The 18,343-nt window shown below is 41.3% G+C and overlaps 1 protein-coding gene across 1 annotated transcript in view; it reads left to right on the forward strand.

Annotated features, from left to right (window-relative positions):
• Positions 1–17,831, forward strand: part of Dsg4 (desmoglein 4) — a 57,764-nt gene extending 39,933 nt beyond the window's left edge. The window contains exons 7-17 of the mRNA XM_052742749.1: positions 118–284; positions 534–668; positions 1,913–2,098; positions 4,004–4,275; positions 5,508–5,647; positions 7,982–8,200; positions 9,396–9,701; positions 11,632–11,771; positions 11,913–11,976; positions 13,209–13,417; positions 17,061–17,831. Coding sequence (XP_052598709.1) covers positions 118–284; positions 534–668; positions 1,913–2,098; positions 4,004–4,275; positions 5,508–5,647; positions 7,982–8,200; positions 9,396–9,701; positions 11,632–11,771; positions 11,913–11,976; positions 13,209–13,417; positions 17,061–17,831 — 2,609 coding nt within the window. The remainder of the gene's footprint in view (positions 1–117; positions 285–533; positions 669–1,912; positions 2,099–4,003; positions 4,276–5,507; positions 5,648–7,981; positions 8,201–9,395; positions 9,702–11,631; positions 11,772–11,912; positions 11,977–13,208; positions 13,418–17,060) is intronic.
• The last annotated feature ends 512 nt before the right edge of the window (positions 17,832–18,343 follow it).

The raw sequence follows: 18,343 nt of genomic DNA on the forward strand, positions 1-18,343 counted from the left end.
GCAGAAGCTACAGTAACATACTCTCGAGGAAAGACCTACCCCTCTTTGTACCTAGTGACTTGATGGATTGATTCTAGTAGAATTCCAACCACGCTCTCCCTTCACCTTTACCAATAGATGCACTTGTGGTAAAGTTAAGTGCCACAGATGCAGACGAAGACAACCACTTGAATTCTAAAATCGCCTACAAGATCATCTCCCAGGAGCCTGCTGGTGCACCCATGTTCATGGTGAACAGGTACACGGGAGAAGTCCGCACGATGTCCAATTTCCTTGACAGAGAGGTAACGCCTTCTATGAATGAGTGGTAACAGAGGGTTTGGTTTTGGAAAAACAAAGATAAAATGGTTTGTTCATGTCCTTAGTCCAATGCACAAAAGGGATGGAAAAATACTTGAATCAATTTTAATAAAAATTAAATGATTACTGATAAATATTTCATTTTATGCATCAATTAAAAAACAAATAATGGCATTGGGTTGTGTTGGAGTCACAGGACCTAAGCCTCATGATTCTCCTTCATTCTGACTAAGCAACACAGTATGTACAATCTACTCGTGAGGGGCTCAGATCGGGATGGAGCCACAGATGGGCTGTCCTCCGAGTGTGACTGCAGAATCAAGATTTTGGATGTCAATGATAATTTCCCCATCCTAGAGAAAACTTCAGTAAGTCATTAAATTAATAAATTGTCAGTAATTAGTTTGCCTTCATGCTTATTCACAAGCCTGGCTGTTACAATGTGGAAGGACTCAGCTTTCTTACATAAACCTTAGCATTTCCTCTATATTTATCTTTTTATTTTTATTTACCGTATGTGTGTGTGTGTGTGTGTGTGTGTGTGTGTGTGTGTGTGTGTGCTATGTGCCAGCACACAGGTAACATGGTGCACATGTGGAGAGGAGACAGCTTTCAGGAGTTGGCTCTCTCCTTCTACCATATAAGTCCCAAGGTTCAAACTCTGATTGATAGTCTTGAGAGCAAGTGGCTCTACCCACTGAACCACCTTTCCTGCCCCTGTATACTTATCTTTGACTCACACTTCCAAGTAAACCTCCTTTGTAAAAACAGTCTACTCCACATGTTCTATTCACAGAAACGTGGGGAATTTGTTGATCCAATAAAACGAGAACAGTATTTTTGTACAGGGGTTACAACTTGCTGAATTAATTATGAGTCCCAAATATCCTTCACTCCCACTCTCACATTTATCTTAAAGTATCACAAAAGCAGGACTAAGGATGTAGTCCATTGACAGAATGGTTGCCTAGCATGCCTGGAGCCCTGGGTTTGACCTAAACACCACATAGTATGAGTGTGATGGGGCAGGCCTGTAATCCCAGCTCTCCATAGGCAAAAGCTAGAGGACCACAAGACCAAGGTCATTCTCAGCTACATAGAAAACTCAAGATTAGCCTGGACTATGTAAGACTTTGATTAAAAAAAAAAATTACAAAACCCAAATAACAGGGCCAGGAATGGCTTGCAACCCATTTTATAAAACTGTATCTTCTTCATTCATTCCCCAGGCTGTCTTAACACTCTGTGCTGGAACAGCAAAGGAATAAGGAATGCCAGTGTAGAGTTTCTGACCCACATAGTCCAATGTGTTTACTATTTGGCTGTTAACAGATTTTTTTAATGTATAATTACTTATTTAAAAGAGGAAAGTAAGTCAAAAGTAAATAAGAAAAAAAATGAAATGCCAATAGGATATTGATTTCACATGTAGCATTTGAAAATGAATTTTATTGTCTTATAATCATGTTGTTCTTATAGTTTTGATTGAATAGATGCCACTTAAAAATGATACAAAAATCACTGGCATAGTATTTTAAAAGATAATTCTATGATACTAAGTCTCTTTATTCCTTTAAAAATTCATGCCATAGACTTGACCTCTTTATTCTAGTACTCAGCAAGTATTGAAGAAAATTGTTTGAGCTCAGAACTGATACGATTACAAGCCATCGATCTTGATGAAGAAGGCACAGATAACTGGTTGGCCAAATACTCAATCCTCTCTGGCAACGATGGGAACTGGTTTGAAATCCAGACAGATCCACGAACCAATGAAGGCATTTTGAAAGTGGTCAAGGTAAACATAGGGTCCCTAAGGTTCCCTTCCAAAGAAACTCTAAGTCATTCTTAGACCAAGATTATGCCTTCAAAAAGTTCAGCACCTGAATGGTCTTCATATCCATGAGTTCCCTGGCCTGTGATGAAGGAGTCTCCCAGGCTAGCAACACAATATTTATTAGCAAGAAAAATAAGGCTACCTCATTCTCATGGTACTCAATATTTTATTGAGAAAATAAGAGAGTCCCCTCAAAGTAGATAACATGTCCATCAGTAGTACAAAAAAATAGTGATGTCAGCGTGGGATGTAAAACCCAATCAGGGGGTGGGGTAAATATGAAATACTGATGAGATATGAAAAGGTGAAGTCCTTTTGAACCAGGTTGGTCTGAAAAGTTTTCATGCAGCGAACAAGGGAACTGAGGATTCTCTCAATGGGCTTGCTGATGCCATAATGAAAAGAGCAAACACTAGTCTTTATTACACATTACAATATTCTACACCAGCTATGATACTATATTCTAACCCACACCACTCTGGACAGAAAATTTGTGATTCCTTTTTAGAAAAATTGAAACAGAAATCAAAGATCAAAGTGTCACAGTTCACCTGGGTGGCAAATGACAAAGACAGAATCCAACCAGATCTGTGGACTCCCAGTCCCAAGATGGTAAACCAGGATTCAAGAAAGAGCCAACGCTGCTTACTTTAGCTGTCAGAGCAGCGCTTCACAAACACTCCCCAGCACACCCTGTTTCTACAACGGCTTTTCACTTGTAAACTTTCATGTTCCCACATCAATCACTCTGGATCAAAAGACCGCATTCACCTTTCATCCGGAAAACTCAGTTCAAAGGTGACTTTTCTCAGGGTGTGGTGGCATTACTTATTTGAGTGTGCCTAAGAAAGGAGACGTCTTGTCCACCAGACCAGTGCAACTAAGTTATAGCATCAAGCTGATGGTAATAGCATGGTTTCTTAGAATTGTTTGTATCATGTAAAATAATAACCATATGTTTGCTTACATCATGCGTATTGTCTCCTTTATTCTGTTATTACTACTTTAAAGAGAGTCTCAGATGTGGATTCTACAAAAGAGGTTTGAAACCTAATTACTCAGTCAATAATTCTAGGTGAATTTTGATCCATTCAGATTTACTTTTTATTTTTTATAAAAAGTAGTGTCATTTTTCATTTTCAGGTTTTTTATGTAAAGAGTTGAAAATTCCAAAATATGATCTCAATTTTAAGTCATAGGCTTAGGGATGGAGATATAGCTCAGCGGTAGCACACCCATCTAGCATGTCCAAGGCCCTGAGTTCTATTCCTAACCCATAACAAACAAAGATAAACACATAACAAATGATCCTATCAAATTAACTAACCTACACACGAGCAGAAGGTTTGAGTGATGACATGTATAAAATACATTATGTAACTAAACTTATTTCAATTTAAAAGTCAGAATTGCACAGTTCTAGGACTTTGACTGGTGTACAGCCTCTTCACCATGTTTCTTACTCTATCTTAAGGGATCACTGGGCTAGGGAGACGGCACAGCTGGGAAAGTACTTACCATTCACACGAGAGGCTCAGAGTTCAAATCCTCAGGTCATTTGGACATGGATGCCCTCCTGTAATCTAAAAGCACAGGAAACAGAGACTGGGGGTCCTCAAGGCAAGCTGGCTAGCCAGACAAGCCAAAAGTTCCAAGTTCAGAGAAAGACTCTGCCTCAAAATAAAAGGTGCATAGCCACGGAGGAAGACACCCAACATCAACTCAGGCCTCCATGTGCACAAATACATGTGTATCTACTCCATCCACGAAAACACACTTAAATGCGTCTGTGTACACCACATATACATCCTCCTCTCAAAGACAGAACCCTAGCTCAAAGCTATTTGTTTCTGTCCATCATTTCAGGCACTGGATTATGAACAAATACCCAACATTCACCTCAGCATTGGAGTTAGGAATCAAGCTGAATTTCACCACTCGGTGGCGTCTCAGTTCCAAATGCACTCCACCCCTGTGAGAATCCAGGTTGTCAACGTGCGCGAAGGACCCACCTTCCGCCCAAGTTCCATGACGTTTAGTCTACGAGAAGGAGTAAGGGGAGACTCCTTAATGAACTATGTGCTTGGCACATACACAGCCATCGATACGGACACGGGAAACCCTGCAACCAACGTCAGGTATGACAAGTGCTTTTCTCACGCTTGTGTGGCCATTGTTCATTCATGTGGTGTGTGCTATAAAATTTGTGTAGTATTTGGGGGATGGAGGTTTTTCTCTTGTTGCTCGTTTGAGGGGACTGTGACAGCATTTGGCATTTTCTTGGAATTGAAGAACATGTTAGTGGCAATAGGAGCTCTAGCTGGTTATAGACTAAGTGCGTCTGGGGAACGACCACAACATTAAAGAGCTCCCAATGTTGCCATGAGAGTCTCTTTGATCCTTTGAGCTCAGCTGTACTACCCTTAACTAAGTCTGATTAGGTCATATTATAGCCAGTAACACACCATAAAGCATGAGTCACTGCCTGTTCCCATAAAACCTGTGGCCATCTTTGAGATGAGTTTCAACTCTCTGCTTGATCTAAAAGAAAAAAGTAAACTAAAGAAACTGAAACACGGATGCTTCAGAAATGTGGTGAACATAAAGAGGCAAAACAGGAAAAGAGAACAGAGCACATTAGGGCCCTGGACACAGAGACTGTACACAAGTGCAAGAGAGTCAGAAGTCACCTCAGATGGGTCTTCTCTTCACCCTCTCATCTCTGTCTCCTCCTCTTCCTCCTTAGTGCTTTCAGAGTGAGCACATATCAATTCAATCATCTAATTGGCTTGGCGGCAAACTTCTGAAGTCTGCTCACACAAGGAAATGACAGAAGGAAGTGAGGGTTTGTGATCTCACCTGCTAGAGAACCAAATGTTCTTCCACTCAGCTCAAGTCCTTTGGGTCCATCTCCATCACAAGACCCAGATAGAGAGGTGGATAAGGACTACCACACACCCCTAAGCAGACGGACACTCTGAAGCCAGCCTGCCCCAAGCCCGCAGCCAGCAAGCTGAGTCTGCCATGCCTGAAAAGAAATAGTATTTGTTTTTCAAACTAGATAGAGTATATCTGATATACTCAGTATTATTAATTAATAAATGGGCCTGAGATATATTCATACATTTTACTATATAACTGAAAATCTAGAAGAGGAATGATAAAATTTTGCTGTCAACCTAACACAATATATTTAATACTGTATTCTGAGATAGACACACACATACACACACACACGTACATTTTATAAATTAAGACAATGATGAATCAAACAAACACAATGTGGGTTCATTGCATGGCAGTTCTTGTGTGATTTAAAAGTGCTAATTTTCACAGAAGCATAATGATGAACTTGTTTATTTAAAAACAGGTATATCATAGGGCATGATGCAGGCAGCTGGTTAAAAGTTGATTCAAGGACTGGTGAGATACAGTTTTCTAGGGAATTTGACACGAAGTCAAAATATATTACTGACGGGATATATGCAGCAGAAATCCTGGCTATAGATGGTAAGAAATTTCTTTTCAATTTTAATATGATTCATACTATTATATGAACTATTATGAATACAACTATTCTAATGTTGATAGTTGTGTCAGTCAAAATTTATTAGTTTGTGGTATCTTAAAGCTTACAGAAAGTTTTAAGCACATTAGATTAGGAGCTAAACTTATCAAACCTAAAAGATGGAGAGAATTCAATTACACTCATAATCATAATTTATATTTAAGCCATAATTTATCTCACTTAGTTCCAAAACAGAATCATGTGTGGTTTATAGTATAAGGTATAAAAGTTAGATATGTATAAATAAAAGTTTGTTTCTATTTATGACCACAGAGCTTGAGTATGGCTAATCTCACTTGTGGAGTATGCTAGGAATGCTTTCGTCACAGCCAGGAGTACAAGCTGTGTGTGAAGTTCATTACGGGGTCACCTTGGTGGGAGGCAGTGTGCGTGAGAGTATACTTACTTTAGATTCACCTGAACTGAGTCATGATGAGAAACTTGCCTGTTACTTAAGTAGACACACTGTCCGCTGTAAAATGCTTTTGGCCAAGAAAGCTCCATCTGATTCAAATTATACCACCTTTATGCAAATATTGCACGGAATTAATTTGTGATTCAGCCCTTTCTCTCATGGGAAAACCTATGACCAATTCCTTTTGGTGACTAGCAACAGGAATTTGTTTATTTGTCGATAATCAATGATGCTCCAGAGCAGTGCCGAGGAAGCCAGCTGCTACAGAGACAAACAAAGTGAGGCCAGTAGGAAAGAAGACAGGTAAATGTCCCAAATGCAGGCCGAAGGGAAGGCAGAGGCTAGTGAACGGCTGTATTGGCCTTCACGGTATCCTGAGAGAAGGGTGAATGAACAAAGGTAAGGCTCAAAAAACAAAGGCATGAAGAAGTCCAAGAAATAAGCCACACATGCTGGTCTCATCCTAAGAATAGCTCTTAACAGTCAGATCACTTATATACCTAACATTGTCTTGCTTATTTAGGTCAAGATTCTGTAGAATCTAACTATGTTGATCATACCTTGGTCATGTATGAAAATAATCTGCATTAAGTAGAATAAAAAAGATAATTATGACACAAGAATGAAGAGAAAAGGTGATAGCAAAATGCACCAGAAGACTGGAGTTTCTTACCTAAGCCCAGGACCCATGTAGGTACAGAGCATCGTTATCCAGGGGGTTGTCTTTGAGCCAGGATGTGAATGAAGACAGGCAGCAAGCAAGGTGGCAGCAGCGCCGGAGAGCAGGCTTTGTGAACAACAGCTTCAGCTCTGGTTGACAAATCACAAGGCCACCAGTCAGCTACAGAGGACCAGAGAATGACAAATAGAACCACCTGTGGAAGACTATAATGGGCCTCTAGTAAAAGAGTAAGCAAATAGAGACTAGCAAGTCCTGTGAGGATAAAGTATATGAACAGAATCACATGGGATAAGACAGACTCCTGGTTTCTCACCACTTAAGTATACAAAAACATCTTTGGGGCAGGCAAGATGGCCCGGTGAGTAAAGGGGCTTGCCACCAAGCCTGATGACCTGACTTCTCTCACACACAAATAAATAAACAAATGTAATAGAATATCATCTTTAAAATCAGTACATTAACATTTTATAAAATGATTTATCTGGCTAACCTAGAGAGGATAATATCTAAATTTTCAAATAAGAAAAGTAAGGCTCCTTGCAGTGTAAAAGCAATACTTTATACACTATAACACAGCTTAAAGAAGGAAGTGGTCTGTATTCAGAACCCAATTTTGATTCTGTGTTTTTTCTAGTGAATTATACTGAGCAATACTTTTTGTAAGTAGACTAGGGGAAAAATGGATATTTTTTTCCTAGAAATGTCATTATAGAGAGAAATAAACTAAAATTCTCACCAACAAAGAAAACAGAAGAAAAATATGCAAGCAATTATTTACACCCCCCCCAATCATAGCTCTGAATACTGTTCCATGCACAGAGCCAGTCAGTCCCTGAGTAGGGAGACTGACCACAGCTGTGGGGTCCCCCTCATTAGAACAGGAAGAGAAGAGCAAAGGATGGATGCTCTTTGAAGGACATGTCATCTTCCATTTCCATCTCCGTTGAGATCAACAGAGTGAGGGGAAGAGAAAATGCATCTTTGCAGAGGTGAACAGTACACGTGAGAAGAAAGGCTGAAAGGATGTTGGAGAAGCCACAGTGCCTGGAGAGACCCAAGCAGGCATAAACCGTCCCACCTCACACGTCTCTCGCACTGTCCATAATTCCTGTGGGATATGAACTGAACTCTTCTCCCTGACATCGCTTAACCTAACTCCCATGATGCTCTCCTTTTCAGATGGCTCTGGAAGAACAGCCACGGGAACCATATGCATTGAGGTTCCTGATGCCAATGATTACTGTCCAGTCATTTACGCTGAGAGACGGAGTGTGTGTGTGGATGCTTCGTCTGTCAGGATCTACGTCAGTGATCATTCTTTCGGGTCTCCCTTCACCTTTTGTGTGGTTGACGAGACATCAGACACAGCTAGCATATGGAATATCAGATCAATCAATGGTAAGCGGGATGGAAGCTGCTCGCACTTGAAGCTCCAGAGCAAAGCAGTAACCAAATAACTAGTCGGGTAGTCAAAGACAGTTCTCTGTCTCTTTCTATGACACAGTCATATTAAAAGAAAAAATTCAGGTATACTACACATTTTGGTGAAAATTAGCCTCGGGAAAAAAAGCCAAAATACTTCAATACTGCAGTTATAAACTATCGTGTGCAAATGCCAGCTAATTAATCATCATCAAGTAGGCAGTAAATCAATGTTTAATCACTTGAAATAAACAGATTGTTTGACTAATTCACCAAAGGTCACAATTCCCTACATTAAATAATTCTAGGCAAACACATCCTTGTGTCCTGTAGAAAATCACTCACTTTTGTCGCATCCGCCTCGACCATCAAGGAAGACGCAACGCCAGGCTCTTCTCCAAGCAGTTTATTCAGGAACCTTGAGACAATCTTCTGACCCCGGGGAAAGCCATCTTCTCACTCTCACTCTCACTCTCCTCTCTCTCTCTCTCTCTCTCTCTCTCTCTCTCTCTCTCTCTCTCTCTCTCTCTCACACACACACACACACACACACACACACTCACTCACTCACTCTTATCTCCTATCTCCTCCGATCTTCTATCTCCTCCCGGGGAAAGCCAGCCCACGCCCTTTATAGCCACTGGGCAATCAACCCCATAGTGCCACGTGGACAATGCCGATAGGGTCAGACATATGCAAGCAAACCAGATTAGGTCCAGGTGTGTAGAAGCAAGCCAGAGCCTAGCCTTAGCCAAATAAGGAGCACCTGCCATGGGGAAGGCAGAAGCCAGATGCCGAGCCATCTTTGAGGCACGGCCGTGCACGGCTCTCCACACACTTTCTCCTCACCAATGAGATTATTTCTATAATGAGCTATGAGTTCATTTTTACAAAGTTAAAAAGTGAAATCTGAATCACCAAATATTACAGAAACAGTTGAACAGACAGACCGTGGTCCAGACATGTTACTAACATATGTGCTCTCAGACGTGGCGGTACAGTTGATGACAGGAGTGACTTATGGGACATGGTCCTGACCTACGTGGACAGCCTTCAACTCTGGACTTAAAGACACAGAACTTGGAGAGAGGGGCCGAGTCTTCCTTGGGCGTCAGAAAAGGTTACTCCCAAGGAGTTTTAATCTGTTTCCTGTGTCTTCCTTGTTCTTCAGAAACCTCTGCAATCCTTACGACTGAACAGACTTTGTCTCCAGGAACTCACCAAATCCCCATCCTCGTGACGGACAGTCACAACAGAGCGTGCGAACTGCCACAGACTGTTCTGTTAGATGCCTGTTTTTGTGATGAGCGTCACGTGTGCTTGCACTCCAGCACCACAGGCATCTACAATGGGGACCCCACCTGGGTGACAGAGGACACATACGGGATTGGCACTGATGATGGAGTCAGACAGTCAAACGTCAGACTTGGACCAGCAGGGATTGGCATGATCATTTTGGGCCTCTTACTACTTCTCTGTAAGTACTGGAAGCAGTCTCTTTATAGACACATGGGGACTGCTAAGTTCATTGGCCATTTCTCTCTGGTATCTGCAGCTATCTTGGGGCTGACAAGGCCTTGCACCTGTTTGATAATGATGACTAAAAAGACCAGGGTTAGTGATCTTCCTAAATACTGAAAACATATGCAAATCATAAAGTACAATCTGCAAACACAAAAAATAAATCCTGTAACAGAAACCTCATGAAAATATTTCAAAGCAGAAAGGCAAGAACAAGAAACTCAAAAGACGGGACTTACGGAAATTTTTACAGAAGTGGATTTGAGCTGGGGCCCAAAAGTTGAGGAATTTCTCAGAACAGTGATGCATGTGAGTAAATCTAAAAGGCAATCAAGGACAAAGAAGCATCCCAAGTAAACACAGAAGGGCTAGGGGTGGAGCCCAGTGGAATACACACAGCAAGCCACCAGTAAGTGAGACCCTGCGTTCAGTCTTCAGCACCAAGGAAACAACAAACAATAGATTGGGGGAAACATTGAAGGGCTTAGCACATGGAGGAAGCAGAAGAAGAAAAGGTAAACAGTAGACCGCGGGCCAGCGTGAGGCACTTGTGTGATATGCCTGGAGCATTAAGTGTTCCAGGCTCTGGTCACGGGCAATGAGGGATCAGTGATCACTGTGCCCTCGGGTGAGCTGCTCCCTCAGATAGAGAAGGGTCCAGGGGGCGCTTCAAGAAACCTCAGACTCTACCCTAAGACCCTGGTCTGTGGAACAGCAAAGCTGCTGAGCAAAACTCTCAAAAGGAGACTCACCTTTCCCTGTGCCTTGTTTTTAAAGATGCCGATCTTCAAAAGAGAGTTCAATTATGTATTTTAGATTGCTACTAAAGTATTTAGACTTCATGGGGAATCCAGCACTGATTAAGCTCACTAAGCTATACTGTTGACATGTGTTTGTGAATGAGCACAAACTAAAATGCTTTCATTTTGAAATATAAGAATGTAACATGTGATGTTTGGGTAGACTTTCTTAAGCTGATCTATGAATTTGCAAAGTTTACAAAAATCATGAATTATTCTCAAAATGTCTTTCATAAAGTCCCAGAACCTGACTAAAGGTGTCTTACCTGACCTAAGGCATCTAACCTGACCTATGGCATCTTAGCTGACCTATGGCATCTTAGCTGACCTATGGAATCTTAGCAGTCATAATAAACAACTTCAAATCAGTTCTCAACCACACACACACACACACACACACACACACACACACACACAAGAATTTCTGAAAGATCTTTGCAAGGATTCATGTCTGACTCATAAGTCAAGATGGGACCTAAGCATTGGCTCCTTAAGCCCTCACAAACTAGGCTTTAAAACCCACTATCAACAACGTTTTCATCAGGCTACATGTCCTGGGGAAAGGTCAAAATTCAAACTTCAAATGCAGCTTCCATTGACTATATGTTGTTTCTGAAACCTCCTAGAGTTGAGATGTCACGTGGGAAACTGTCATAAGTTGAGGACCATCCATACCATACCTACCCAGTCAGTAGGTGCATAGTATCCGTAGACATGTTCAGATTTTCACGCATGTATATGGGAGACTAGAAGTCAGAGAACTGAGTCCGAATCCTGAATATGTTACCAGTCTGCTCAGAAATCCTGGACTCCAGGAGAATCAGTCCTTTCTTTCAAATCATTTAGTAAAGTCTGGATTGCAGACCCCACACCCTTTCTGCTTCTGACTCTCAGGTCCCGTGTGATTCAGTGATTCAATGTTGTATTTATAAACATGGACAGTCACATTCAATACTTGATTCTCTGGTGAGGGGTTATCTGATATATTGATGCCTTTGAATTTACCCTGGTTCCAGTTATAGTACAACAAAAAAGCGACTTCCTGACGGGGCAGTGGAAGTTAACTCTCGTCATTTTCTTGGCCAGTGTCACCTCTTTTACTGCTCATATGCTGCTGCAAGCGAAGACAGCCAGAAGGCCTGGGGACACGATTTGCCCCTGTGCCCGAGGGAGGCGAAGGAGTGATGCAGCCCTGGAGAATAGAAGGAGCCCATCCCGAAGACAGGGTGAGTGGGCTGCCACTTCCCACAGAAGTGCATGGTGTCAGCGGGAATTCAGCCAGCCTGGACAATTCCAGGCAAAAGCAAAGTCTCAGCTTTCACGTGAAGAGCATGAAATATTTATTTTAGAATCTGTTTTTCTTTCAGGATGTGTCAAATATATGCGTACCCATGACGGCGTCTAATACCCAAGATCGCATTGACTCCTCTGGTCAGTCGACGCCAATTCTGTTTTCCTTTCTAAGATTTACAAAATTATTCTATCAAAGCAGTCTCACAGGAAAGTCCCTTGTATATTAGCATGCATGTGAGTCTCATTCAGAGGGTGAGTGACACATCTGAGGTGGCCGCTCATTTTTTTTATCTGAAGTTACAGTCAAGCAGAGCATAATGCTGCAATTTAACACGCAAAGTCTGAAACCATCATTGGAACTTAGTTCCTAGCTCTGCCACTTGCTAGTGAGAAGTCCCTAATCCAGACCCAGCCTCTCCGGACGTACATCCTCCTCCTTGAAATGAAGGTGACATAGCAATTGATGTTGTAATTGTAATTCTGTATATAACAGGATTTTTTTAATTCTTTATGAAGCATCGATTTAAAGATCTTTTTAAAACCACATATATGTTATATAAAATATATAAGCATGCAGGTGTTAGGTATGATGTATGTACATACATATATATTTTCCTGTGTGCTACAATGTATATAATTAGAATTAGAATAGTGCCTGGGATGTGGTACAGGTTATTGTAATGATTATCTATAATAAAAGTTATTTAACGAAAAGGGAAGAAAGAAACAGCAATGTGTTCTTTGAACAATAAGCTGAAGTACACTCTTTAAATTCACATGTGGTTTGCCCACACCAGTGTCTTATACATTCCCACACAGCACAAAATGCTTAGAAGTACTTCGCAATTGGGAATGACTGAGCCCAGCAGGGCCTGTGCAGTACTAGAGCAGACATGAGATTTTTCAGTGATGATTCCTTAGTACCCAAAACCTGGTACTTCCATGCAAAAATTATGCGTTGTTCCCAAGTGAGTCAGCTCTCCAGTGCATGTGCAAATGAGGACTAAAGATTTGGCTTCTAGGAGCAGCCTGGTCCTTGCTTCAGTACCAGGTTGTGCCCTCTTAAGTGGGCCAGGGCATAGGGATTGCTGTGACTGTACAGATCCAGCACCTGGCCCTACATTCTGTATCTTTAAATATCCAGGCAAAGGTTGTGTGTGTGTGAGAATGAGCCATGTCCCATAGCTGTCTCCTTCAGTATCACCTCCTTTGGTCAAGTCTGACAATTCTGATCATGCATTGCCTATCTTTCTAGAATCATTTCTGTGCTATGTTGGTGGCGGGGGGGGGGGGGGGTGCTGACAGTGTTCTGTGAGCATAAGCCATCCAGGCAACTTGGGCATTATCATGGAAACACCCTGTCTTTTCAGAAATCTACACGAATACTTACGCTGGTGGAGGAACAGTGGAAGGGGGTGTGTCAGGAGTGGAGCTCAATACAGGTGCGGGGACAACGGCAGGCCTGGTGGCTGGAGGCACAACAGGGACCCTGAGGAAGAGAAGCTCAACCATAGGGACGCTTCGGGAATACCAAGACACCGGCATGAACATGGCCTTCCTGGACAGCTACTTCTCCGAGGTAAGCCTTACACACAGACCTAACATGCATCACGACTTCTCCGAGGTAAGCCTTACACACAGACCTAACATGCATCTCCATAGGAGTAGAAATATATTCAGTTGATTTTTAACCCTATCCCAATCTTGAATTAAAAACATTTTTTCCAATTCTTAAAACATAAAGCCAATCTGCAGCAGTGTATAATATTTAACTATTATAAAAAGACCAGCATCCCCATCATCCCTTGCTTCCTTTTTCTTAACATCTTCCCTTCTGCTTCCTTTTGATCTCTCCCTTTTATTGCCATAGCAACAACAGAGCAAAAGGATGCTGATAGAGACAATCAAAACCGCATTTATGATGCCCTTCTTGTTCTCCAGGTGGATCCAATGAGAACAGAGAAAAGGCAGGACAGGGCAGTGAATGCAGCTTAGTTGATAGAGTATCTGTCTAGCATACACAAGACCCTGGGTTCAGTCCCCATCACAAACCAGACTTTGTGGCACACACCTGTAATCCTAACATTTAGGAGGTGGAGGCAGGAGGATCAGAAGTGTGAGATCATCCTCAGCTATTAAGTTCTTAGCCAGCTTGGGATGGATGAGAACCTGTCTCAGAATAATGATGACAATAATAATAAGAAGACTATACAAAATAATAATAATAGTTATTATTACCATTATCATTATTAGTATTATTATTATGATAGGAAGGGGAACAAAGGGATTTAAATCTTGATTATGCATTATCTCACCTTGGTGACAGATAAGAACCTAGGGCTCCTCCTCTTCTCAGTCTAGGGCCCTCCTATTTGTGTCCCTAAGGAAAAAGTGTCAGGGTTCTGTCAAAATGCCAAAGAAATGTTCCAAGATACTGTGTTCTTCTAATAGGTTGCCATAAACAGTAAATAAGGTTGGACTAGAGAGATAGATCAGCAGTTAAGAGCATTAGCTGCTCTTCCAGAGAATCTGAGTTCAATTCCCAGCACCCATATGGTGGCTCACAACCATCTACAACACCAGTTCCAGAGGATCCAACACCCTCTTCTAGCACCAGGCATACATATGGTGCACAGATACACATACAGACAAAATGCCCATAACATAAAAGAAATCAGAAAAAAAATTTAAAAGAGTAAATAATTTCTCATATTGAGAATCTTTATTTTGTTTAACAAGCAATACATTTTTATCTTTCTCCATTAGACCAGCTTATTACTCAAATGCTAATGCGTGGATTTCACCATTGCTCTTTGATAGAAAAAGTCTGAGCATGCTGTGGTTTAAACTATATGCAGCACCTAGGCACCTGTGCACAAGACCAGGCTCTCCAACATTCCATCGTGGACAGGGAGGTACCCCCGAGGCCCCACCCCTACATGAAGAGCCATTGGCAGTTAATGATTTACTAACAGAAGTGAGAAGTGGACATTTCCTCACTTATGTGCTCACAAGTGAGTAGTCCGAGCTCCAGCAAATACTCCCGTTACCTGTGCTTATACAAGCAACCCTAACTCAGTATATGAAAAACATAAAAAGCCACGAGAGCAGCAAGGGGACTAGTCAGGAAGAAAAGGAGGTTGAGAGGCAGTGGGAGGGGATAAGAGACAGTAATGAGGGCAGACGTATTCACAATAATACATTGTACACATGTATGAAATTATAAAAAATAAGCAAAAAATTTAGTAGTTAAATATTATTGCAAAACTCATATTGTGTGTGAATAATATTATTAAATAGTAGATCAATATTGCTAATCAGTTTAGTCAATAAGTAGGTTCAAATTACATGTATCCCAGAAATATTTTTAAGTCATTCAGAAAATCATAACTATATATTAAAGACCTTCCACTCCGGCCACTAACTAGTGTTCCATGCAAGTTGGGACTGTCTGAGGGGTTATGATGTGCAATCACTCATTTCTAGTGGAGAATGCAGAGTTCAGCACAAAGCACATGAAAAGCAGTGCAGTGTGAAAGATGTGATTTTCTTTGAGATTTTATTCTTTAGCTATTTGGGACTTGATCATGAAGCTCATCTTTCTCTGTCTCTCTGTGTGTCTCTTTCTCTCTGTCTCTCTCTGTGTAACTCTCTCTCTCTCTCTCTGTCTCTTTCTGTCTCTCTGTCTCTGTCTCTGTCTCTCTCTCCCATATTTAGTTATTTTATAATATCAAAAGGTCAGACTATATCCAATGACATCCTGCAGACCCTTAGGATCCCATGGGAGGCCACATATGGTAGCACATATCTGTAATTCCACATATCTAAGAGTTGGAAGCCAGCCTGGATAACATAAAAAGGCCCTGCCTCAAAAGAAACATGGAGCCAAACAGAAGCATGGATGGGGCAGGGTGTCATGAAGTCAGTCTCACCCTTAACTGAGGAGCTATAGGCAAGTGATGGCTGCTGAACAAGTGAGTCAGTTTTCTTCAGGGATGCAGCCCCTGAGAGGCTACCCTTGCCCCAGGAGATGGTGCTACAGCCAGGACTCTGGGTTTTTACAAAGAAAACAAGAAGTTGAGAGACAACAGTAATGGAGAAGGGAGGGGGAGGAATTGGAGAGAAGAGAAAGAGGGGGGCTTGATCAAAACACATTATATGAGTGTATGAAATTATCAAACAATAAAAATAATTTTAAAGAAGAAAGTATGTTGAGTTTGAGATTGGAGGAAAAAAAGATTGTATGGAATCCTTCAGGGGCCCAAACAGGAAGGGGAAGTCGATGAGTGTCTACTTCCACTGTTCTGAACAATTGGTCCATATCCCCCGTCTCCTTTATTTATTAGGCTTCTGATAATAGATGAAAGTCTTAAAAGTCCTTTTTAAAAGATAATTTGAAGCAAGGCATGGTGACACATTCCTATAATCCCACCCTCAGGATTCTGAGGAACAAGAAGGGTGGTTTGAAGCCAGTCTGAGCTCCACAGTGGGACCATATCAATAATAGTAATTTGAAAAATGCCACAGGGGTCATCTCTCAGACCTGATACCATCTTTGAGTGGCTTAAGCCACTTAGAACTTCCAGAACATTCTGAGAAAAGTCTCTGGCTTTTATAGAGATGTCTATCTTTGTATATGGGTTTATTCCAAATTCATCTAATGTCTCTCTTTACATAAACATTTGGAGATCAGCAAAATGACCCAGCATGTAAGGGTGTTTGATACCAAGCCTGACAACCCAAGTTCAATCCCCAGGATCTGCATGTCAGTAGGAAAGAACTGACCTGAAAATTGTCCACTGACCTCCGACCTCCATATGAACTTCACATGCCCACACACATGCATGCAAATAAATAAATGTATAAGTGTTAAGTTTAAAAACATTTAAAAATAAATACTTTGAACATAAACACATTTTATTTCTTTGTCACCTCAGAAACAAAGAACTATAAATCCAAAAGATTTATATATTATCTGATTCAAAGCACATCATTTATTAGTTTTTCAATTAGAGAAATTCACATATATTCGTCAAATTCTATGCCCCATTAACACACAAAATGATCTTCATTTTAAAACACAATAATTTAGTATTATTTCATTTCTCAATTTAGTCCACAAAGTCTTTAAGTCAGAAGTCCCTGGAGCATTGCTGTTATTGTTCATTGGTTGTTGTGAAGGAAAAGAAACCTCGAATTTCCTATCTTTCCTCCCAACTTAGAAAGCATATGCATATGCAGATGAAGATGAAGGCCGACCAGCCAACGACTGCCTGCTCATTTATGATCATGAAGGAGTTGGGTCTCCCGTGGGCTCCATTGGCTGCTGCAGTTGGATTGTGGATGACTTAGATGAAAGCTACATGGAGACTTTAGATCCAAAATTCAGGACTCTAGCCGAAATCTGCTTGGACACAGAAATTGAGCCATTCCCTTCACACCAGGCCTGTATACCCATCAGTACTGATCTCCCCTTGCTTGGGCCTAATTACTTTGTCAATGAATCTTCAGGAATGACTCTCTCAGAGGCCGAATTCCAAGCAGAAATGGAAGCAGCCTCTGAACCCATGATTCATGGGGACATCATAGTGACTGAGACTTACACCACTGCTGACCCATGTGTACAACCCACGACGATTGTTTTTGATTCTCAGCTTCCGTCCAATGTAGTCGTGACCGAAACCGTAATGGCACCTGTCTATGATGTTCAAGGAAACATTTGTGTGCCTGCTGAGATAGCCAACACACACAATGTATACTACGCTGAGAGAGTAGTGGCTAGCCCAGGTATGCCTGACATGACCAACAGTACCATGGCTGATGCTTGTATGGGACCAATGATGAGTGGAGGTATTTTGGTAGGACCAGAAATTCAAGTGACACAAATGGTGAGCCCAGACATTCACATAAGCCAAACCATAGGCTCCAACTCCCCAATGACATCTCAACGTCGAGTAACAAGATACAGCAACATACATTACTCCCAACAGTAAGTCCTTCATGAAGATTTTGTGCCTTAATGACCACCAACATATCCATCAAAGATATTTAATGTGCTGTAGTCAATGTTTTAACATTCAGCAAACATTCACACGTTCTAGATTCAACAGGACTCTTTGATGATAGCCATCAGGGAATAAATATGACTGCACACTTTAGATAAGCCTCTTTTAGTTATTTCTGGTTGTCAATAATAGGCCAAAATACCCACTGGAATCAAAGGTGCTGTAGCCTTTAGGTGCTGTCTAACAAATAGCACACAACTCATGGTGCCAATCCTGTAAGTCCCATGGCTGAATCAACAACCTTGGAAAGATGTTGTGAATTTTTATCTGCATCTTCTACCCATATTTTTCTTTAGAGAAATATTTTGATTATTGTTTAAAATTCAGGCCAGGGTTACATAGTGAGACCTTGTCTCAAAAAATTTACTTCAAGGCTGCAGACGTAGCTCAGTGGTAGAGTGCTTGCCTAGCATGCAAGAAGCCACAGGTTCAATCTCCCA

Source organism: Peromyscus californicus, unplaced genomic scaffold, assembly GCF_007827085.1.
Source record: "Peromyscus californicus insignis strain IS unplaced genomic scaffold, ASM782708v3 Scaffold_17__1_contigs__length_78620276, whole genome shotgun sequence".
Taxonomy (NCBI): domain Eukaryota; kingdom Metazoa; phylum Chordata; class Mammalia; order Rodentia; family Cricetidae; genus Peromyscus; species Peromyscus californicus.